At 41.1% G+C, this 24,365-nt stretch overlaps 1 protein-coding gene across 2 annotated transcripts in view; it reads right to left on the minus strand.

The window, feature by feature from the left end:
• Positions 1-1,118: 1,118 nt before the first annotated feature.
• Positions 1,119-24,365, minus strand: part of LOC105570208 — a 38,577-nt gene continuing 15,330 nt past the window's right edge. Inside the window, exons 9-20 of one of the 2 annotated variants that reach the window (XM_012027244.1) lie at positions 15,780-15,882; positions 11,361-11,533; positions 9,011-9,512; positions 8,375-8,771; positions 8,005-8,239; positions 7,343-7,514; positions 6,806-7,045; positions 5,853-6,008; positions 4,448-4,590; positions 3,947-4,053; positions 3,058-3,579; positions 1,119-2,903 (exon numbers count right to left, since the gene is read on the minus strand). In XM_012027244.1, the coding sequence (XP_011882634.1) occupies positions 2,748-2,903; positions 3,058-3,579; positions 3,947-4,053; positions 4,448-4,590; positions 5,853-6,008; positions 6,806-7,045; positions 7,343-7,514; positions 8,005-8,239; positions 8,375-8,771; positions 9,011-9,512; positions 11,361-11,533; positions 15,780-15,882 (2,906 nt within the window). In that variant the 3' untranslated portion in view covers positions 1,119-2,747. Of the gene's footprint in view, positions 2,904-3,057; positions 3,580-3,946; positions 4,054-4,447; positions 4,600-5,852; positions 6,009-6,805; positions 7,046-7,342; positions 7,515-8,004; positions 8,240-8,374; positions 8,772-9,010; positions 9,513-11,360; positions 11,534-15,779; positions 15,883-24,365 lie in introns of both variants that reach the window. The other variant, XM_012027243.1, reaches the window with a different exon arrangement.

Here is a 24,365-nt window from a genome sequence, read left to right on the forward strand (position 1 = left end):
AAATGTATCTTATGTGATTTCCATTACACGGTTATGCTGTGCGATGATGCGCAACAAAATTTGTGTCGCAAATAATCTTTTCATTAAGACCAGGAATTTGAAAAATATTATATTACATAGATATGTGTATATATAGATTGTGAGCTATAAAAAAATAGTCAGATATATAATCAGACGCTATTTCTGACGCATCGTAAAATTACGAACTGAGAAATTGGGAACAGTATTGAACCCATCGTAGTGGTTGAGGATTAACGGCCTTTTACCTTTACGCACATTACATCATAATATTACATATAGTAACACAATATACATCGGGGAATCGGCGCTTGAAAATATTATGTCGTATCGCGACGACCAACCGAGATCGTGTAAAAATATTTCCTCCATTGGAGCATCGAAGAAGAGACCGACTTCTGAAAAATATCTTCGGAAAAGGAGAGTGTTGTTCGCGGAATATGTGTTCTGTGTGTGAAATCGCGCGATTTTCTACCCTATTTGTTCTCTCTTCGCCACTCGTATTTTTGATATACTTGTTACCGGAGCGCTGCCGGGGCCAGGCTAGTCGCGGTCTCGTTTGATATTCGCAAAGATTCGTCGAAATCGCGAAACGACTCCAAACGAAAATTCTTTTCTTTTCGGAAATCCATTCTCCCACCGGAGAGAGATCGTCGATATGTCTCTTCTCTTCGCAGAACGGGAAGGTCGAGTTGTTCACGGTTGTGTGATGAAAAACATTTTGCGGCTACGAATAAGTGTTTCCCCGGAAGGGAGTCCACTTTGCCAAACGTAAAAGAGGCCCGCGCGTGTTGTCGCGCGAAAAATTCTTTCTCCGGCCTGCCCTCTCCGTGGATTTTAGAATCTCTGCCTTAGAGTATTTGAAAATATAAAATCTACGATAGAAAACAGAACAGACCTCGAATATATGTATATATACGTGTATACATGTATATATGTACGCATATGTACATATGTATATGTATACGCATATTTTCTTTCTCCCAACATTCAACATCAATTCGCTTGCGCTGTTATCGTTATATATTATGTTATATTTTACATCTCATTTTTACTCTAGCGTCATTATTATTTTTATTGTTATTGTTGTTACTCATCGTTTATCGTTTTATTCTTATGCATATGTAACGATACGTATATATATATATTATATGTATATTTATATGTTCTTTTTTAAGCTTACGTAATAGTAAACCATTCTTATGTGCTATTAGTAGCGTTTTCTTTTATGATACAGATTGTCATGTGTCGGCAATTTATTAAGTGCCGCCGATACGATACGCGCTCTCAATCGAAAGCCTTTCTGACCGATCATCATTAAAGTGAATTTTTCTTAACCCTTCGCGTCGACAAAACGGAAACGCCGTATCGTCAAGTGATTCGTTTGCTATTTTCGCCTTTGTCATTTCACCAAAGCCAAAGGACAGATGACATTGCCGCACAATAAATATTACTAGTCAGATTTGTCAACGTTCACCTGCGGTATTGAAATGTAATAAAAGTTTTCCTTAATTAATTATTACCTTGACTGATCAGAGATTTTATTTGCGTGAATCTTCTCATTAACGGTATGAAAATTGTGCTTTTCCCGCTTTCTCGCGTTATCCGCGAGCCAATCAATACTTTACACTTAATTTTCAATCACATGTTAGGAATATATTAATAACAAAGTCTGTGAAGATTGATAACGGCTATTTACGAAACTGTAACACGAAAGTGACGTAACGTGTTTCCTGTTTCATTCCCTGTTTGATTCATTGATATAATATGTACTTGCTATCTTACGACACCTTGGAAGAGCTTATATTATCAAAAATAACTCTCCTTGCAATCGATATCGAATCACAAAAATTCATATAAATATTTAACTAAAATCACATAATGTGTATATTCAGAAAAGAGATATAGAAAAAAAACTAAGCAGTGAGAATCAGTTTTAAGAATGCTAGATATTACAGCTAATAAAATTTTCTGACTTCCTAACGTTTACCCCAAAATGGAAGCAAAATTCAGCTAAACCGAAGAAATGTATCTCGTGGAAGCATCATTAGAAAACAGTGTCTGTATTTTCAAAATTGGAAGCAAATTATGCATATGAAAATGTTTAATTGAGAAGTTTCACCTGAAAGTAATTATGCACGGAAATTATTTCACAAATTCAACTGACATTTGTCTGATAAACCAAAAGATTCTCGAACAGGTAACTTACTATATTTTTCAAATCCCTCGGATAACTTTCTAAAGAAATTTCTAAAAATTCTTTATCAAACACACCTCCATTGATACCAGCGTTACAACATTATTCTTCTCACGGATTCACTTTGATAACAAAACAAAGTTGGCAGTCTGTTACACTACCACATGTAACTGAATTACTGCAGTATCAAATAATAAAATTTACGCGAACGGAGCCGAACTTACGTTTAAACTTATTATCCGTCGAGTGACTCAGCAACGATCTTGTGTAACATCGGAGAAATCTATCATAATTTGTGTCAGGCCTCGCAGTGTATTTATCGACATATCGTGGTCGCAGTTGGAATGCTTCAATTGCAAATCATTGCCACGAAAAAAAAAACTATTCGCATGTAATATCCGGTACGACATGCGTGCCGCAACGTTGCGAAAGAATCATCTTCTCAACGTCGGAAAATTTATGGTTCCTTTATCGATACGCGTTTTTCAGGTACACTTCGTCCTTGTTGCACCTTACGCGTATTCGTTAACTTTCATAGTCCGTAATCAAAACTTTCTTTTTGATCCTGCACTTTCTTCTGGTACGCTTCCAAACAGCTGTCGATGTTTCTGTATATGCCTGAATTCGCTTGATACATCAGAGTTTCAAGGATTCTCTCGTTCTTTATAACTTTCGATGGCAATACGATCTGGAAAGGCGAGAAGAGAATCTGTTTGTATTTAGAATAACGAGGAAAATAGCTTATAACATCTATCTCACACTAAAAGTTAGTCCTGTTATGTGACTTTTAATTGCTATTTTTTATCCTTTAATATCAACTATATTTTTCCTTTGATATTTACCCTGATTAGTTCTTGAGGCGTTATCTTATGTAACTTGAGGTCCCTGCTGAGCCTGTCCATGATACATTTGAACTCCACCTTGGCGTCGATCTTGGTCGATTTGGTTTTGATTCTGTGCTTCGCCCAGTTCAGCATCGCCTCGAATTTCTTGACCTCCGCCAGTTCGAGGCCGCGACACATAATCATCTGTACCATTGATTCGCTCAAGGTGACAAAGTCCGAGTGATTAAAGAGCAATTCGGCCCGCGTCTCGATGAATGCGAGGATCATGTTGACCAATTCCGAGGCGGACGTGTAACGCCAGTAATAATTCTCGAGGGCGCACAACATCACGCAGACAATCTCGACCCTGAGGAACTGCTTGGCGTGATGGAAGCAAGCCTGAAGAAGTTCCGGCAGGTCGTAGTGCTCCGCGGCGCATATTAGACCAGGTATGTTGCTGCACGTCAGCGGACAGGATCCGGTGTGCAGGTAATCCAGCAGAATTCGGAAAGTCTCTGGGTCGAACTCGATAATGTCAAACTGAAAATGTTTATGTTTATTAATAGAGAATCAAAACTGAATTGCTCTAATATTTCTTCGAATGTTAATGTGAATTGGTATTAATCGATAATCACTGATTACAGAGGTGAAATAAATATGTAATTACATATTGAAACTTATTTTAGGGCAAAATAATAAGGAAAATGAAAACATTTAATCTTACAAAATATGTTACGGAAAATATTATTCGTTGCTTAACATAATTTCAATATACCAAATTGATGAATCGATCATGTACTTCTTAGCAAACTGTAATTTCGCGTGATAATGTGAACTTTCTAAAACTCCTCTTCGATCATTTTTCTCAGCGTCCAGAGAACACATTAATCGTTGATGTCTCGCTTACCTCGGTCTGTGCTAGTTTGGCCCTATCTACTTTCTGCGCGTCCGCGCATACGCTGAGTCGCGGCACTGCCAATGACTGGGCTTTATCCTTATCCTTTGCTTCCTTGTCTGTAAAATGTTTAAATTGTATCCATCCACTCAGTCGCGAAAGAATGCAACGAACACATCTTTCTATGCCATTACTAAACCTTAGAATTACTATTTTATTATCCCTTTCCCAATGAGCGGCAAGTAACAGTTGCATAACATCAATATTATAGTTTCCTACTCCACAATGTAAATGTAATATAACATGCGTGTTATATTGTATTTACCTTTTCGCGTAGGAAATTATAATATTGGTGTTATGTAACTGTTACTTGGTGTTTGCTGGGTTACGATATCCATATTTACTTGTGAATTTAAAATTATGGGATACTGGAAATTACTGGAATAAAATCACAAAGTGTCTGATATGAAATAAATTGGTCCTTTTCTCCGTAAGAATTGAGAAGGCACGTACTGCTGCAATCCTGCGAGCTGGCCCACCGCTTTCGATCCTCGCTCTGCATAGTGCTGCCGTGCTTTCTGATGCTCCTTCCCCATCCTGCCGTGATCGTACCCAGTCGTGAGAAGGCCCGTTTCACCATCGGCGACGAAGGGACACTTTTGGGCCTAAACACATCAGAACCAGTATCTCACAGAAACCGCGGAGCGGCACCTCAAGGTATGGAGACGGGATTTATGGGCATTTCACGTAGAGACAAGGATAACTCCAGGTTTAAGACGGGGGAAGGGACAAATATCGAATATAAGGTTCACGAAACGAAAATTAAACAACGACGAAAGCTCACTCTCGAAATTAACAGTTTGTACTTGACAACGTGCCAAAGGATCGAAACAATTTGTGCGGATAATTCATCGAATCTATAACAGCAATGTAGGAACTTGTTGTCAATCTAGTCAATACAATTGGCGATTATTACATGAAATTTAGAATATATATATATAATAAAAGGAACAACGGCGAATCGTACACCAATATAAAATTATTGGCGATAATGCCACAATAAAGGTAGAAAGGAAGCATACGTGATATCAATATTATCGACGGAAATGTGTGAGAAAAGAACGCACAACAAATTATAATATGCAGTTTCTCTCTTTTTTTTTTATAGAGTACAGATTATAAGAGAAAAGGTACGTTTCAGAAAAGTACTAGCGAGCAAATGGCAGACTTCATTCGTAGAATTTTGAACAAGAATTGCCGTTTCTCCTCAGCGATCAAAGCTAGGTGAATTCGCCACGTGAATCGTATCATTCGACAAAATATTGCAAGTGCCTCTCAGAGAAGAGCATGCTACATAAAGTCCAATACACGATACATGGTTTGATTAAGTTTGCAATTTTTGCATTACACGGTAATAAATAAAAGATTACGAGATAACCATGCGGTGCCATGAGGATAGGAGACATGGATGTGCCGTGAAAAGATATACATATATCACGATCAAGTAACTATATAGATGTGAAAGAAACATTCGACATTGAAAATCGCAGGCATTAGTCTCACCGTTCGACATTTTCAATTTATCCTCATTGGAGAGAAATCCAATTTCTATCTCACGTAAGATATCGCATAATCCACATACTTGCTCGTGCTTCGACTGAGTCCCCAACGAGGCCGATGTTTTAAGGCGAACGCTCAAAAATCTCCGATCAATTTCGCAAGCACATTTTGCGGATTTGCTTAACACTGTTCGCAATTCGTTTATACGATTTCAACCTTCGAAGCTTACCAGTTTTCGCGATGATGCATGCCGACGCTTTAACGAGCGAACCTCGATATCAACGATTCCGAACTGGACTCGTGAGACTAACAGATAAGTAACGGGCTAACGACAACATTCATGATTATTAAAACGCACCTAGGACTCTCCATGTCGGGAACTTGTAGGAAATTCGAGCTCTTCGGCTTCTGCGGACTAAGCAATGTCGGCGCCGGTCTCGCGAGCAACTCGGCAACCGGTACTTGCGGGCTTCCGAAACCCGCTTGAATTCCGTACAACATCTCTTGAAACACTCTGTATGAAGACAAATGCATATAGATAAATTTTCACATTACGTTGAACGTTAGAGCATAAACGAATGCTTTATGCTCAATTAGTTTTTCATGCTTCCGTTTAACAGATATGTCTCTTACATTATTAATCAACCGGTCTAATTAGCTCAATTTATTTATTTATTTCAAATTCTCTTGGTTATTTTCTGCTCATCGATCTGCGAAATGTTGGACTAATTATAAAATACTTGTTTTATTTGAAATTAATGAACCGAAAGGGAGGAGCATTATTTTCAACCAATAAACGATTGAAAAACATCTTTCTCTAGGGCACTGATAAAAAAAATATCTTAATCCAAAAAAATATTACTTTACTCAAGAAAATTATCATTAGGTGACTCCTAATAACGCATTAACTTAAATTTTAAAAAATAATAAACAAATTAAAACATGCATTGCTTTAATTTAAGTATAATATTTATTAAATGTCAAAGAATAGATAATTTTAAAAAATTTTATTTTAATTCTATGAAATGTTTACTAAGATGTAATTGTCACAGCGAAGAAAATTGGATTTCTTATTTAACAAAAACAATTATTTCATTTAACAAATAGTATTCTATATCTCATGAAATCCTTATTTGAATATAGAAAATGTAATGGTTTAAATTAATTTACTTAATATAATACATAGAGTTACTTAATATTTTTATTTAAATAGAATAAATATTTACTTCAGTAAAAAAATAATTTTAAGTAAATATGCAATTGTTTGATTACGAAACAGATTGAAGAAGAAGAAGAGAAAATATTTGTTACCTGCTTCTTACTGCTAGAATCGCCCTAACGCCGATAAATCGGACTTTTTGTTTTTGCTGTCCGGGCACGAGGAAAGACACGTCGAACAGACTAGTGTTTAGCGTCACGTTCGCTGAATTATTGAGGAACACCCTAGTAAAGTCCTTGGCAAGTTGATCATAATCCTCAAACTGATCTCGCACCGAGTCCAATAATGGTGAAGACGGTCTCATGTGTCCAATCGGTCGCCAAGAACCACGTCTGAGAATCAATAATCGTAAACTGAATCCCACTGATCGAACCATATTTCATTGAGCACTTTATGATCAAATATGCAATTAATGAATTACACGTGGGATTAATTAAATCAGTGATTTATTACATGCATTTTGATATAAAAAATATTTTGTATACGTTATAAAATATACGAGAGGAATAACGAAAATATGGTATGAAACATGTTGATTTAATGCAAAGTACATTCAGATTGCCTTTTTTACAATACACAGTGATTTTAGTCGAACTTTTGGATATTATTTTGTTACGATTGCGTCTTACCTGTACGGTTTCGGAATCTGGCCGGTTTCCGCGTGATTAGCGAGATTCGCCACGATGTCCTCCAACATTTGACTTCTCGTTCGCTCCTGCATTCTCGCGAATTTCGGCGCGGAGTAGCTCGCCCTTTCGCCGTTCACGATTTTCGTTAATATCCATTCCCGGAACATCGGACCTGTTGCGCCCGCGAGAATCCAATTCGATAGATAAGTTCAACGAAGAGGAGATTTTAAATTGATATAATCCTGAGATAGCCAGCCAATTTAATTCTTGCCCCATTTACATTGCCATTATTATTTTCACAATTAAAAGCTCGATGATTGTGGCGCAATTTCAAAGTGGAACTTAACACAGTAATATCAAATTTACTGAATTTTGTCACAAATTACATAGATTTATAATAAAGGTTATATTATTATGCAAATTGTATAATTATATTGTTATTTAATGCATCCATAATGCCAATGATTAAACGTTCAATAAAATAATATCTGCCGCGGCAGGAAGAAAAATGTATAATTTCCCCTGCGATGCGACAATATTTTATAGATTCCGTTTTAGATCGAACGAAATCGAGGGAAATTAATTTTGTTCGATCTAAAACGGAATCTATAAAATATTATCGCATCGCAGATCCAATTTTTCCTGGCAAAATATAATAATACCTTTTTCGAAGACACTTTGCTCCCATAGATACGGTTTGTAGGCCCCAACTTCATCCCTTGTAACTACGGACACCTCGTATCTCGTGATTTTCCGCTTTATCCGTGGACTCACTCGCACCAAGATAAATGTGTGCAAAAAGTGCGACTTGATGCAAGCTGGACTGAAGCTCGTGTTGTCGGCTTCCAAAAATACGACGCACACTATATCGTTGCCGATGTGCCTTTTTCTCTGAAGCTGCGCGAGCAAAGAGAGATTTTTCAATTAAATTCTTGGCACGTTTTATCACTTGAAAATTTTTCAATCGCGTTAAGCGGAAAATGCATTAAATGCAAAATTGACACGTTGACAATAGGCAAATAGGTAACTCACTTTTTGAAGATCGTGTTTCTCGTAAGGCAATAAGGTGGACACATGGAACATTATCTCGATGCCCCTCCAATTGGTGTAGACAGAATATAGGCCCGTCAAATCGTGTACGGTGTCGAGACCGCCTTTGTACTTGTCGAATCCCTTCAGCCTGACCTTGTCCCCGAGAATCTGCAGGAATTCCTCGAAGAGCAGCGAGTTGTCGTTGTTATCTAGTATATCCTCCTCGCCATACTGATTTTCCTGAACATAAATCATCCCCACCTTCAGCTCCGACTTGATAAAAACCTGATCGAGCTTCAGAAGTTCTTCGGGCGTATCTGGCAATTGGCCCAGGGTTAACGGTGGATTGATGTTCACCTCCTTGCCAAGACTACGTACCACTTCTTCTCGATTATACCTGCAAAAAGAAATCCGTCTCGTGTGTCCTCGAGGAGATATTGATTGTAACATGTGTTTGACTGACAATTTTAACTTGTTGAATGTATTTGACTGTGTGCTAGAATACATTTTTATTGGAATTCTAGTACATACGCGATTGACAACGCGGTTCGTCACAACTTTCATTATTCTAGAAACATCTGAAAGATTTATGTTTGGTGTAAATAATAAGAAACCAAAACATCACTTGGGAATTACCGGTCAGCAAAGACGCAGCTGGCGGGGATAAGGCCGTGGACCGTATAACTGATGGCTCTGACCAAGATCCTAAACTGGTCACGATTGTTGAGCGTCTCTTGCTTGATGCTGAGTATCACCGGCCCCAAATCCTCGTCGTTTGTAAAGTAATTCCAATGCTCCGAGCCGTAGAAATATTTCTCGTAGGTCTCCTGTTCGACGGAGGTGAGCTCGAAACCCTGATTCTTTTCCCATTGCTCCTCGATGGTGGTCTTCTTTCGCGGCGGATCGTCCGTGTCGCCTTCATTTTCCGCTTCGAACAGGCAGGAGCTCTTTTCCTGCCGCTTCAGTATCGACGAACGATCCTCCGCGCTCTGTCCCTCCGCCTGCTCGGGATCGGTAGCCTCGTGCTCGCTCTCACTTTCGTCCCAGATCGTGTCTGACGTGATCTGTTGCCGCGAGCATTCGATCCAGTAGCCGGGTGTTGGTATCAGGTTGTGCGGGTACTCTTGGCAGAACTCGTCTACGGGAAAATTTGTTTTCAACTTGCGTCTATTCCCAACTCGCTTATGGACTTTATTTTCTAAAATGAGTAGTGACGAGCGAAATAGATCTCTCGGTACAATACAATTAGAGTAAGTTAGAATGAGAACAGGATCTCTAGTGAGCTGTACTCGCCGAAATTCTGTGTAAGCTGTTTCGATCGGGCCTTTGAGATGTTAAAGTTTTGTAGATCAAGCGAGAAATCACTAAAGAATATAATCACTGAGTAATATCATAGCGTAAAAGTTATTACATTGTCGTGGTACACGTTGAACGTAAATGCAATAATCCTCAACGTTTTCATCATGAAGCGCGCGGACGTCGATTGGGCAATTTCGCTCAAAGCGAAATTAACGTTAATTAAACCCGTTCGACTAGCGCTCTTCTCGACGGAGCAAATTGGTGGGCGATGGCGCCGGTGTGGTGTCTTTGTTCTTCCCAGACACGAAAAGGATCGGTCGGATCATCCTCGAGGCGAGAGGAGGTTTGTTTAGAAATTAGTGCAACAAAGATAACGAGGGGAGGAGAGAGATGGGGAAAACGAGAGAGTCAAACGGAGCAAATAGTATCCAAAGACAAGCACTCCGCCTGAAAATCATTAGAAAGGAATCCGATCCGACAAAGTAGTGCCTCGAGAACGAATCGACCGTGAGGTAGAACCCAAGAGATACGGAGAACCTCGCAGAGAGACTTTCCACAGCGCCGGACTCACGTTCACCCAAGTATCTCCAGAGTAATATGTTTCTTCTTCTCCGCCTCCGCAGGCTCTGTCGCCTCGTTTTATCAATCTTCGTCTTCCTTTCTGCCCGCTGGTTCTCCTTGTCCCGGCGCGCGCGGCTGTCGACGATACCGCAGTCGATTCACTGTAAGGTAGAACACCAAGCTGTTTGCAAACAGGGCTTGGTATTCGAACTTAGAGTGAGCCGCCCGCGGTGCCCACCTCTTCCACGGTTCCGTTGCTGCGAATCGACCTAATTGCCGGGGCTCTTTGTTCGCATATAATGGCCATCCATATCTCACTGGAAACCCGAATTTCGACACGGCGCCGGTGGCTATGGTTCCCTCGACCTCCTTCGGGAATTCGTTGGTTTCTTCAGTTCGCAAAGCAAAGGGGATCGTACATCAAAGGAATATGTAAGATTTCTTAAGGGATAAATGTTTCAATGCCGACTGATATGTGTGTGTGTGTGTGATCCAGGATAAATAAATATTGGCATTTTCGTCAATCTCGTGCTTAATAACAATTTTTATAAAATTTGTCGACACGTTCGACAGCGTCGAAAACAAAATGCAGAAAATTCGCGAAATGTATTATTGGACGTAAAAATCTGCTCCATGACCGAACGTATCAATATTTATTTATTCGGGGATGAATGTTATAATCGTGACGGCATTTCGCTGATCGCAAATTAACGCCTGAAGATTACATCAACGCTCGCAGTCCAGCTTGCTTTGAAATTACCTGATACGCGCGATGATCAATGCATTGAATACAAACTAGTGAAACGCGACGGCTATTATTTCTTCTTTCACGCTCGTAACTCTGATTCGTCACATTTTCACCGTGAGACTTACATTCGAATTCGGTACGACGGAGTATAACTTCTCACATATAATCGTGCGTAATCCAAGACAGGCGGAACCACCTGTAGCTTCATCTCATACATATGCACTCTTCCAAAAGTCGGCGGCACCGGGCACGTTCGGGAAAGTGCAGCGCGACGATAAGAGAGAGAGAAAGAGAGAGAGAGAGAGAGAGAGAGAGAGAGAGAGAGAGAGAGAAAGAGGAAGAATGAGCGATCCCGACGGCCGCGACGAAAGCACTTACCGGAGCACGCCTGAGGTGGCAACGGGAAGATCAGGGTGGTCGAGGACTTTCTTCTCGCAACTGCACAGCCTAAACTTTGTGGTTTGAAGCTGCGCAACTGCTGCATGAAGTCCGAGCACTCCATCAGCGCCACGTCGGCAAAGTGCAGATCGCAAAGTATCTGGTTCTTGAATCTGGAATGCAGAGCAGTCCTTAGAATTACTCGTTGAAAAACGAGCGGCACTTTACTGCCTCTCAAACGGAGAATTACAAAAGGGCGTCTATGGAGTCGCGTTTACAGCATCAGAGCGAAGCGTCAGTTGGTGACAACGAATGGCGGTGATATTGTTTTCTTGACATTAATCGTAAAAATGCGAAGCTGCGTCACGTGTAGCGAGCGAGTATAATAATTGCAAGTATTTTCATTGTGCGATAACATCTCTTTTTTATCGCGCGACCTTAATGTTGAATTGGACCTGATCAATCGTGAAAACTACGAACAATCGGGTCACTATTTGCAGTAAAAGCTCAACGTGCTCGCTAGAAAATAATTGAGTAGACAGATCTCTGATTATGTTAGGAGGTAAAAAAAAATCTCTCCGATTGACGCATTTCGTTCCAATAAAGCTCGGGAACTCAAACGAGTCTTATCACGGATGAAAACAATCAAGAGGAACGAAGTTTCATGAGAGTTCAGATCGCTTGATAAAACGTGAATCCGTTGTGGCGTCCCGACGGCGGCTGTTATTGGAACACGTCGCTCCCTTATCTCCTTTATCGTTCGCTTTTATCGCGTGGGTTTACGCGATACCAATTAAAATCGTGGATTATGCCGAGATTCGCTAGAAACTGTGTTGATCCCTAAAAGAACGTGTTTGATTTCTTTGAAATTCAATTTTTAGAATATATTTCGTTAGACGGAAAGTATTCTATTCTTTATTACGTCTGTCTTAAGACTGTAATATGTATAAAACTTTATTCATTTTTTATAATAAAAAATGTGTAAAACTGATACTATTCAGTGTCAATAGAGGAAAGTATTATATTATGAGATAGGCTCCTAATATGAGGGGGCGGAGTTTTTGCTAAATTAACAGGCGTCATCTGTTGGTTTCACCGTGAATTTATTGTCCTTGGAGTGAAATCTGTTTAGTGGAAAATTGATTGGTAGATCGAGTAATCGTTGCGGAAAAAGATTTGCGATTCAATTTGGACGTTGAAAACCTACTGTCCCATATTAGAATCCTACACTGAGAAAGATTTCCATCGGATAAACCAATTAAAAGGTGTTTTCGATGGTGAATTTTTCCGATTACGTTTTCCGATTAAATTATGGATACACCCGATGAAATTTATCCGATGAAATTTGATCGAAAAACCGATCATATTTTTCGTCGGACATACAATTTAATTGGATTATCCGACTATATTTAATCGGACATTTTTCTCAGTGTACCGCATAATAGAGGACTTTCCTCTATTTCATCTTTTACACTTGGCGTAAAATTTACGAACAGACAAAATTATCGATTTCTGCAAAATTGCAATTTATAAATATAGAAACAGTTGCACGGCCAAATTCCCCAAATGTAGACTAACGCTCGTTAATATTCACGTTACACGTGTATTCGTCGATATCTGGCGAGTTGTGCTCGATAATAGGCGACTGCTGTAGACACAAATCACAGAAAATATCATTTCCTAGGCTTTACACGACGTTTCTATTTATATTCCCCGTACGGCGACAGGCGGCGGGGCCTCATAACAGCGACGCGTTAGCGGCTTGCGTAAGGGTTGTAAAACGGCCGGTAATCGCATAACGTTACATTAAAACGTCCATTTCAATTCGGCGTCTGTATCTGACAGGATTCCGCGCGTTATTTCCCCGGCCTGGCGGTTCGCGCGACGGAATAATAAAAATATTTTTCGATAATCCCCCCCGCTCTCTCGGCGGAGCAAGGCTTGTCGGAGGGGGATGACATTATGACGCACTGTGACGCGGCGTTTCCAACGCGGCGAAGCCCCGGCGATAACGCCCGTCGTAACGTACGTTGAATCGCAAATGGGCTTCTGAATCGGCGGGCCGATATGGAGGGATATCGTTCGTCCTTTTTATCCGCGGCAGTCCACGTTGAAATCGCCGATTCAACTCCACGTCGCGTCGCATGGCATGGCACGTGACTCGCGCGACGGGGTTGGCTTTCCGATCGACTGAGCCCGCCGCGATCATCCCCCATACGTGACGTAAACGTTCTCTCGAATGGGAAATGCGATAGATAGCCGGGCCATTCATCTCGAGACCGAATCTCTCATCGGCCATGTAAATTCGATCGGGGTGCGCGCGCGATATTCGCGCGGGGGCGGCATTCCGACCGGCCGAGCCGGCCGCTCGCGTGACTCTTAACAAAACCGGGATGATTTACCGTGAGGAACGTGTCGCAATCTCGTTGAATTTCGGCAGCGTCCAATCAAATTAATTCGATTTCCCCGACGGCGACGTACACGCTTGATTTCGCGTTTTGTCTTCCGACCGCTGTCCACGTCGTGTTTATCGGACGCGGAAATTCTACGCTCGTCGGGGAAAGTAGTAAAAGTCGGACGGCGACGTGACGCGCGCGAACGGCGAAAAAAGCGCCTTCCGCGATCCATTGACGCCTTTCTCGCCCCGGCGAACACAAAGTGTTAAATCGCGAACGGAATCTCTGTTTGCATGCGTTTACAAAAGCGCGGCTGCGCGACCGACTCCACGGCTGACTGGGTTTCTCGCGCCGCACAAAGGACGTGCACGTGTTGCGAGTACTTTATTTCATCTGCGGACTGCTGCGAAAACTCGAATTATGTAACACATTTTCAAAGATGGGGAAAAAAATTACGTATTAGAGGAAAGTCCCATATTATGGGATAGGATCCTAATGTGGGATAGCGGGGTTTCTGTTAAATTGATAGGCACACGGAGAGAATTTGCTCTTAAGATTTATCCTGAAAATCACGTAATCGTGGAACAACATGGCAGTTTGAACAATTTTGTGAGAGTTTTCGAAAATTTCATATACCTTTTACTAGTAATTATGCCTAGTATATATTTTACTAGTAAAATGATAAAATTTCAAAAAGACCCGGTGAAATTATTTGAAATGCCGTGTTGTCCCACGATTACGTGATTTTCAGGGTAAAATTTAAAAGAAAATTCTCTCCCACGCATCATCAGTTGATTCCACCATGGATTTATTGCCCTTGGAACGACTGTTTAGTAGACAATTCATTGTTAGATCGTGTAATCGTTGCGGAAAAAGAGTTGTGATTGAATTTGGGTGTTGAAAACCCGCTATCTCATATTATAAACCTATCTTATAATAGAGGCCTTTCCTCTGTGTATTACACTTGCGACGATAACTCGTTAACAGTAAATGGAGTCCTGCTCCTTACTCCGAAAGAAGTAGATCGAGCGATTACATCTGTTTATCGATTATATTATTTTAGACGTCTGTGAAATACGGATCGAGCGGTGTTTCGCGTCTACCTCATCGTGTGTATCTTGAGTGTATTCGCTACTCAGTCTCCAAGACTGAAATATGAGAATTCAGCACCTTGGGACCGCCTGTGCCGAGGCTCTCGTATCATAAGCGTCGGCTTGGTTTTTAAAATATGAAAAAGGAGTCAAGAGTAATAGCATCGAGCAAATAGCATGGATATAAGTCCGCTAAATGTCGTATAGTTATTTACGTTCCCGTCCGGCGGACGGTGTTAAATTGCGAATAAAAATTATTTTCCCCGCGCAACATTTCGCGTTGCCAATATCATAGTCGTAACAATAAAACCTGACGCGCTTGGCTGTATGATTTACCGTCATCCTAAATAATAGCACTTGCGGTATACACAATGTAAAGCGTATTCATTCGTCGGACGCGGCTCCATTTTACACGCGGCTGAATGCAGATTGCGTGAAATCAGGTCGGGGATAATAAAAAATAATAAATCGACGAGCGAAATAATAAATGATAACCCGGATGATGAAATTGCAATTTGTGACTAGGCATCTTTCTCGCAATTTCCGGGGAAGGGGGGGGGGAGCATGCACTACCCTTCTGCGAAGCGATATAAAGTCACGGAGTTTCGCACAGAGTTGCAAACAGTGTGAGCCACGCAAAACCGAGACCTCTCAATGTTCGGAGTGTTCGAGAGAAAGTGCGTGTCAAGATTTTTCTGGGATCAGCATTTGTCCGGAGGTGTTCTTGGAAAACGATTGGATTGCCTATCGACATCGATCGCGGGAACTTAGAAGTCTCGATGATAACGGGAGCGCAATAAAACGAGTGTGATAAAAGGGGAAGAGTGTCGCGCCCTCGTGCTAATGAGGCGCGGCTTACGACAATTCTGATTACGGATAACATCGTTTTACGAGTTCGCCGGAAGCGTGAACCGCGATACTATCTTACTCACCGTCTCGCCCGCTTTTGATTGGGTCCCGTGAGATTCAGGCCGCAGCTGTTACATTTTAGGCACTCCTCGTGGTAGTGGTTGTTGTCGTACAACGGCGACGGTTCTTGAAACAATAAGCACAGAGATAGAGTTCGGTCTCTAAAAGATGTCGCATTAACACGTGGCAAACGCTTGCAACGACAGACGCCACGGTAGGTAAATAAATTCATCAAGTCTTTAGAAACGTTTAGATAAAGCGTTTTAGTTAAAGGAGAAAAATGTTATAAGAAATGTAAAGAAAATTTAATAAGCCCAGGTGACGCCAAAAACCCTTCGGGTGGGCAACTCGAGCAGGTAGAAACATTGAATCTTTGTTAACAAAAATGACTGAGTTAATGCAGAATATAATAGGAGCTCCATGACTCGACAAGCCCTTCCTACTTTAATCGTAATTAATAAAGCATCTCTTACGATAGATACCACAGAGTGTCCGACTAAACGTTCTGGGGTTCGCATTTCATCCTACGTTACTTCGTAAAGGAAACTGCAGTAAACATCTAACTGTAACATCTAAATAAATAATCTTTGCAGTAATTAAAGAGAAAAACGTTTCTCTGTACATTGACGCGGCCTTTTTTCTCCCTCGCTTCTCGCATCCACCGTGTCGCAAGCGTCTCCCACGCGTAATACCCTCTTTCTCATTATCGCCATTAAAACCTGCCGGCTGTTCGGGAAAACTTGCGCATCATCCCGTTCCATTTACACTATTTTTCTACCTCCGTGTTTCCCGACACCCTCCCCCGCCCCTCTCGTTCTCGCGTCCTTACTTAACTATCGTTCCGCGAGGTCGTGTCGAGCTAAGCTGGGGTGTGGTCGGCGCTCTCGTGACACCACACCACGCCACGACACACCGGAGGCCGTAAAGAATTCCAGCGCATGCCAGGCATGGAATTTTGATATCGAGAGGAAAGCGGGCGTCACGGCGCCACGCCGGTCTCGCCAGGAAGCAGGACGACGAGGCGTTCGTGACCGCCGCGATATGTGCTAATTGCACGCATATGCACGCACGCACGCACATCCGTCAATGGAGGTCCACACATGCGTGCTCCGTTTCGTGACTACGGAATTAATGGAGTTGTCTCAAGTTAGAAATATTTAACGAACGCGGCTCCCATTCTCAATTCTGTACTTGGCCGAGCTAAGGACGTGAGCTTAAGATTATAACGCGATAAAAAAGAAATATGGAGGAAACGTGACGAAAGAAATAAGAAAAGAACTGTTCTTTCTTTTCTTTAAGCGTTATCCTAAAATAAACTTTCGCAAAGCGGAAAATGCTTATGCAATGAGAGGATAATTTATTTATAAATGTCAATTTATAAGAGCAGATGCGAATGCGTTGTGCGAGGGAAAGTCGGCATAAATTTTACTCAAGCATTTTTACTCAAGATCGTTAAAAAGGGTCATTTGGATGCTCGAGAATTATTCAGATCAATTCAAAGGCTATGGCAGAAAGTCAGGGAACGCTCTATAGCAACATCCCCTCCTCGCATACGAACCATAGATATGCCGACTTGGGTCTCGTTGTTTAACTTGGGTTGTTAGAAAGTTACGTGTATATAATGTGATTATTATTACGTTTTAACAGCGATGTGTATCTTGAATAGAAATGACGACTCGCTCCCGATAATTGAAATTTGATGAGTTAAAATTGCAATGGCTTCCTACACACGCGCGCGCGCGCGCGCACACACACGCACACACAAGATGTTTGTTTTAAATTAAACGAGAAATGTATGTACATTAAAAATCATATTTAATGTTATTTTAATTGGAGCAGCGTTTTGCACAATTCAAACTGCAACAATAATATGATACAATAATATTCTATAAATATAACATTATGGAATAGAAGTAATTGTTTATTCGTCTCAAATTTGTAAAATATTACTATTAGATTTCGCGAGTGAATGTAATTACGATGATAATGTTATTTTCATTCGCAGGCACCTTTTAACTACGAGCAACGGTATGACAATTTTATAGCTCTATATTTTATTTCTTTTAGTCGTTTTTCAAGTAAAACAATATAAGGGAAGGCGTGCAAACCTTGAGTTTAGGCAAGAGGTTTTCTAAAGTATTTTCAACAAAATAAATTTATAAAATCGACTTTACCAAACGACATTATTTCGAACGTGTTCCGTGGAAAACAGGATCGAGACGAATAGGTTATTAATATTTACGTGCCGTCGAGAAAAGTTTAGGAGGCGCCGATGGATTCGAAATATAAAGTAGCTACGTACGTCGCGGCAATCTCGTTACGAGTTTTTACGGACCGCGATATATCTCGTGCAAAATATCCAGACGACGAGCGAAATTATTCGCGGCGCGACTGTAGCACGTGATACGATATAAGATTACGCTGGATGGTATATCGCCTCGCCCATTATATTCTTTCTACCCTCGATTTGCGCCATCTAATATACTTTACATGCGAGCTTCGTATACCTTAAGCTTCTTTCGTTTTCTCGAATGTATTTTAGGAGTCAAAATAAATCGTGTGCTTCGCATAATCCCTTTTTTTACTGTAAATAAAATGTGACACGACTCCGTCGGCCGTCGCGCATTAATCGAAAGCGCACAATGTTTCGCGTCCATTTCGGTGTCCTAATATCGCTGAAAAAGTACTTTGGATCACGCGTGATTTTTTGGCGGGAGTAAAAATTGAAAATTTCGAAGGATAAAATGCCGGAATAAATTCCTCCCTCGGGAAGAACGCGAGGCAAAAACGTCCGCATTGTGACTCGGGTCGATGAAATAAAATTGCGTAAGGCCGCAAACGAAACTGCGGGAAATGTCGATTAGCCCGCGGTTTATATGTGATGATATATATTTCAATACCCCCCCCCCCTCCGTCGCGGTAACGTGGTGTGTACATACATACCTCTTCAGGTTTCGTTTTTTATCTGGAAGCGCGGCGCGATGCAAATCTCGTTTAAAATATGCAGGAGCTAGGTCAAATTCTAACGAGCGTCTACCACCGAGATAAAACATGCGCTTTACCTCGATCTGAGGCAAAGATTCGGAAAAAAAGAGTATAGGAGGCGACGAACAAGTCTCGTCACTAATCTGCACGTGCCGCGACGGCCTTTCCAACCCCTCGCATACGACGATTATGCTATATCCAAGATGACCGTGTTTCTTATTTCTGCATCCATTACGCGACAAAATAGAGTATCAGAAAAATGTCAAGTAATATGGAACGTGTAATCAACATTTTGCAGAGAGAGAGAGAAAAAAAAGGAATCTTGTAATATCTCTACTTCCCACTTCCAATCGCGATACTGACAAGGCACGTCCGAAAGTTGAAAAGCGTTGAACAAAGTAAATAAGAATGATGACGTTAGAGGCGCGAATGAAATAGAGCTTCGGTGCAGCCATTGTGCCGGAAGTGTTTGAAAGTATTACTTTGGACGTTGCGTGTTTGTTATTCCGGGCAGGTTTCAGTAACGAAGGAAAGTAATAGCGTGCACGCACGAACGCGGTGATATTGACGCAGCCTTTATCAGTACTTTAACACGTTAACGGCGGACCCGATCTATCAGGCCGGGACTTTGAATTTTTCGACTCGTTCCAATCAATGAGAGGCCCTGCGTGCGTTTCATTTCTATTTCAATCTCTTCTTTCAAATCACATAAAAAATAAGCAGGATAAAAAAAACCCTGTAGACATCTGAATGTAACTTTTGCTCCTGCATTAAACATTTTAATCTCATTTCATTCCGTAGCTCTTGTTTCTCGTGGTAACAGGTAATCGTAACACACTTTTCTCCGCATAAAAATGAAGATGCTAGGAAGCAAAGGATACCACGAGAACCTAATCTGATTTATGCAATTAACGTGAATACATTTTGCGGCATAAAGGGGGTAGTAGCCCGATTTCCAGGAAATTAGCGATGGTTCATGGACTCGTGCTTCGGCAATTAAAAGAAGAACCTCGCGATTTTTCAAGGAAGCATTTACTGTACGTTGGATCGAATTTTTATCGTAATCTCATCTTAATTCCCTTATGATGGACTTTCGCCGCGACAATCTCCCGTGTTATCTCACGACTACCAATGAAGCTTCTGCGAGCGTTAGATTGCAACTCTCTTGCCACTCCTAATTAATTAATTCCGCGTTGTCCTGTTACTCCCATTTCTGTCGACAAATGCAATCTCGCGCGCATACGCATGCCCTTCGTAAAGCATCCAGCGCGAATAAAATTTGCGAGCTTTATTCCCAAGGAAAAGATGAAGCGCATGAGCGTGTAATATCGCAGACGCGCGCTATCGCTCACGTTGTCCCGACAACTTTTATTGACACTTTGACCCTCGTCTTCGCCACGTGTTTAAAATCAGTTGGTTTACCCGTCGTCGTCGTCGTCGTCGTCGTCAGTTCGCAGCGTCTGGGTTCGGTCGCGGTTAATGAGAAAATAAAACTCGTCGCACCCGATGCGACAAGAAAGCTCGGATTCGTCGCAAACTCCGCGAGCGAGTTTCGTCGTCTCGGCGGATGCGAGTCGCTTAATTCGCGCGTAAAACGCAATTACACGCACGTGCCGTGTGCGTAATGCAATTGCATCTGATAGTTCCGGTGGATGACACTTTCAGGCAATGACGTCCGTTGTGAAAACCGGGAAAGATCGCGAAGCGAAATACTCTTTCAGCGCGTTACCTAATATTAATTTTATTATCAAATATTATTATATTTAGTATATTAAAGCGGGAGAAAAAGCTCGCGGGTAACACTGAAGGTGGAATTGTTAAATAATTATTTCAGGCTATTGTGCCCATCACTTCTATGTCATCGTGCACGTATTCGTCATTTTAATAATAGCATTTAGACACATAATTAATGAGAGCTATATATAACCGCGGTTATAACACGCTTTAACCTTTACCAGTTCAGAAAATTCAATTAGAATCGAATATACAGAATGCATCAGATTTCCCGCGCGTTTCTTTTCATTTGTAGATTGTGCAATTAATTAGAAGCTGATCTTCGCCGTACGAGAACGTCAAAGTATTTAATATGCCCCATATTATAAGCGATCGACATTTCGAGGAACTGTACAAGGAGCCTGGAATATATTTCACGTATTTTATCACGTTTTATGCAAGTGAATACGCGCTACGAAAATATTTTCCCTTCAACTTATATTTTTAACTTGAAATATTTTCTGATGAATTTTTTTTTTTTAGAACAAATACGAAACAGCACGCGCAGACTGTAATAAATACCATTCCAATTGGAATCAAAGAGATGAGGATTGGTGAGAGATGATATTAATTTAGGAGCAGCACAGCGCAAACTTTCAGACAATATACGCCAAATTTCGTCGATTGTAAGTCCGAACCACATGGGGGAATGATATTGACATCGAATCATTTATAGAGTTTTCCAATACGGAGTATGTGGAAGCTCGTTATGTATGGTTTCGCATTAGGCGCGATTAAGCCGAGTCTACGCAGCGCATTCTCAATGATCGCTCGATATGAATCGTTAAAAATAACCGGGAGATAAATCTTAGACCTGGCGTTCCTGCGAACATAATTTTCCACGCCGAGGAATCTTCGCGTGAAATGACAAGCTTGACAAAGCGAGAAAATTGGGAAATTCTTATAATCGGATGATCTACAGGTATGCGCGCGTACTCTCTGAAAGTCAATCGGTGGATTATCAACTGAAAACGGTGAATATTCGCTGATTCACAGTTGTAAGTTTAGCACTGAATTATTCACTTTTATGACTTTTAGAGAGTACATTGCAAAATCTCCGAGGATAATTTTAATAATCGATGCCTCTGCAGACACAATAGAATCGATTCCCTCTAAAAGGACCATAACTTTTGAATTACAAACGGCCGAGAACGAAGGGCTCAGGGTGAACTTGAGCTTGCCGATAGTTCACTTCCGATTCATTCACTTGGGACGATTTACCCGGGAGGATCACCAGAAGCGAACCGCGTAAATTCGGTCTTAGCAGTGAACGCGGTCTTGTCGTTGGGAATTGATGACCGGAGAGCGCGGCCTCGGCTGGTCGCTCGGCAGAATTTATCGAAACCAATGAAATTCCCGGGAGTTTCTCCCGGCGGCGATTATCAGCGATCGCCACCGATGGAAATAATAATTACATCTCACGCAATGATTGCACTTGGGATTCTTCCGCGGCTCGCGCGTCGCGGATGAAAGAATTGCCGCTCATAGATTTTTTTCCCCCCTTCTCTCTTTCGCACTGTATTCCACCAAGCTAATAAATCCGCACAGGTCTCTTCGTACTTGGAGAACAGCCTGTGCGCCACGAGGAAACTCGGAGCAGGTTTATGGCCGTATAAAATTTCCCGCTTCCAAAAATTGGAATTTCCGAAAGGTCAATTTTTCCGGAGAGAGGACTTTTATGCGCTTCACGGTGAAATCACAACGAGGAAATTGTATCCTCGGTGTCGCACATCATGGGCCAATCTCTCAATTAATCTGTGCGGATTTGCACGTTTGAATAAATTGCAGAGGTAAAGCGCCTTAATCACAATACACGCGGTCGCGAACAAAATGCCGATTACTTACACCTCTGTGTGTACTAATCGGAATTCCTCTTTAATCCGCGAGCACGCCGCGCCCTTTGCGTCAATAGGAATAAACGAATAATTGATTTGCAATTGGCGCGGGCAGTTCAAGGCGGATCAGAGCCCAAATGAATCCTTAATAAACGCACACGTGGGAGCGAGCCCGAGCAACGGCTGAGATTGATCGACGCGCGATTGATGCCGAGATGAAATTTACGACCGCCAACACCCCAAGCGTCTTCTCGAGCGTATCGATCCGCTGCTCGATTCGTTGTTGTCCTTTAATCTCGATCCTAGATTCGATGACGCGTCCCCGTACGGTCTGCGCATTTCGCGGCGCCGCGTCCTTATTTGTTATTAATAAGAGAATGGCAGCCAAAATTATCGGCTATAACCGTCAATTAATTATTTGCACATATAATATTGGGAGATTACGTGGCCATTGTGCGGAAACAAGTAAAACACAATATGAATTATTAACAATGGACACGGGCCTTGTTTGTGATAGCTGTGACGATAATTTTCAGCGTTGAGTGACCGGAATATTAGAATACGTCGCCCACCTACGCCCGACATATTGAAATACTCTTTCAAGTGATCAATGTCCTCCGCATTACAAAAACTTGCTTTCTACAGATTTATGACAGGAGACTCGCACAGGCGCGATTACTCCTGACATCAATAACTGCGACATCAACAAAAGAGATCGCTTCTTATCCTCATTATTATCGTTTTATCAATACATTGCGTATTGACAGATATTTATTAGCTTCATTGTTAACGCGCGTTCGCCGATGAAAGCGTCCTTCATAGCTGAAAAATGGGTAAAGGACGATTGGGGAGGATTTTCGAGGCTGCGGGCGTACAATAAGCTTGGGAATTTTTGCACGGTATCGGCTACGGCCGATTAATATGCATTTCTCGATTTAGAGGCCCACTAAACCGCGTTACACGGTGAACGAGCGTGGAATAGTACGATCAGGACGTGCCATTGAATTTCGACCTTCGAAGCGAATGGCAATTTCCCCTGATTCCGTTGTCACCTTCGCTTTCGTCGCTTCTATCTCGTGAGACGCGAAACAATTGTGCTCCATTTCACGTTTACAAGCGGTCGAAGGAGACGAGGGAGGCGACCCACTATCCGAAACGGCTTTTTTTTTATTTATCTCCACGGCGGAACGGTGGGGCTTTTAATACCTATCCTTTCCGCAGGGATAATCCCAGGGGAGCGATATAACAATACGAAAAAAGCAATAGTTACGGTATTTCAATGATACAAACATAAAACAGCGTCTGATATTAAATGTACGAATAAAAAGATTTAGCGAATAAAATCACGGGGATATTCGCGGGTACACTGGTCAAAAAAATATCTTCGTCCAAAAAATATTACTTTACTCAAGAAGATTATTCATTAGGTGGCTCCTAACAGCTTATTAACTTAAATTTAAAAAATAATTAACAAATTAGAACATGCACTGCTTTAATTTAAGTATTTATTAAATACCAAACAATGGATTATTTTAAACTTTTACTACTTTAAACTTTTACTTTAAATTTTAAATATATATTGTGCATTAATGAAAAATTTTATTTTAATTCGATAAAATGTTTACTAAGATGTAATATTTACAGCGAAGAAAATTGGATTTCTTATTTAACAAAAACAATTATTTCATTTAACAAATAGTATTCTACATCTCATGAAATCTTTATTTGAATGTAGAAAATGTGATAATTTAAATTAATTTACTTGATATAATACATAGATTTACTTAAAATTTGATACTTTTCTTTAAATAGAATAAATGTTTACTTCGGTATAAAAAAATTTTAAGTAAATCTATTTACTTAGTTTAAAAACTTTGTTTTGTCAGTATAGAATTGATCTCGAATCCAATACGATCGGTGTAATTAATACGGCCAAGTGTATTATTGAAACCAAAGTGCGACTTAGGGACTTACGAAGAAACTACATGTTGTCTTAGGCCCATATTCCGAATCCTC

The sequence above is a fragment of the Vollenhovia emeryi genome, unplaced genomic scaffold (genome assembly GCF_000949405.1).
Source record: "Vollenhovia emeryi isolate VEMERY1.0 unplaced genomic scaffold, V.emery_V1.0 DF939121.1, whole genome shotgun sequence".
NCBI classification, from domain to species: Eukaryota; Metazoa; Arthropoda; class Insecta; order Hymenoptera; family Formicidae; genus Vollenhovia; species Vollenhovia emeryi.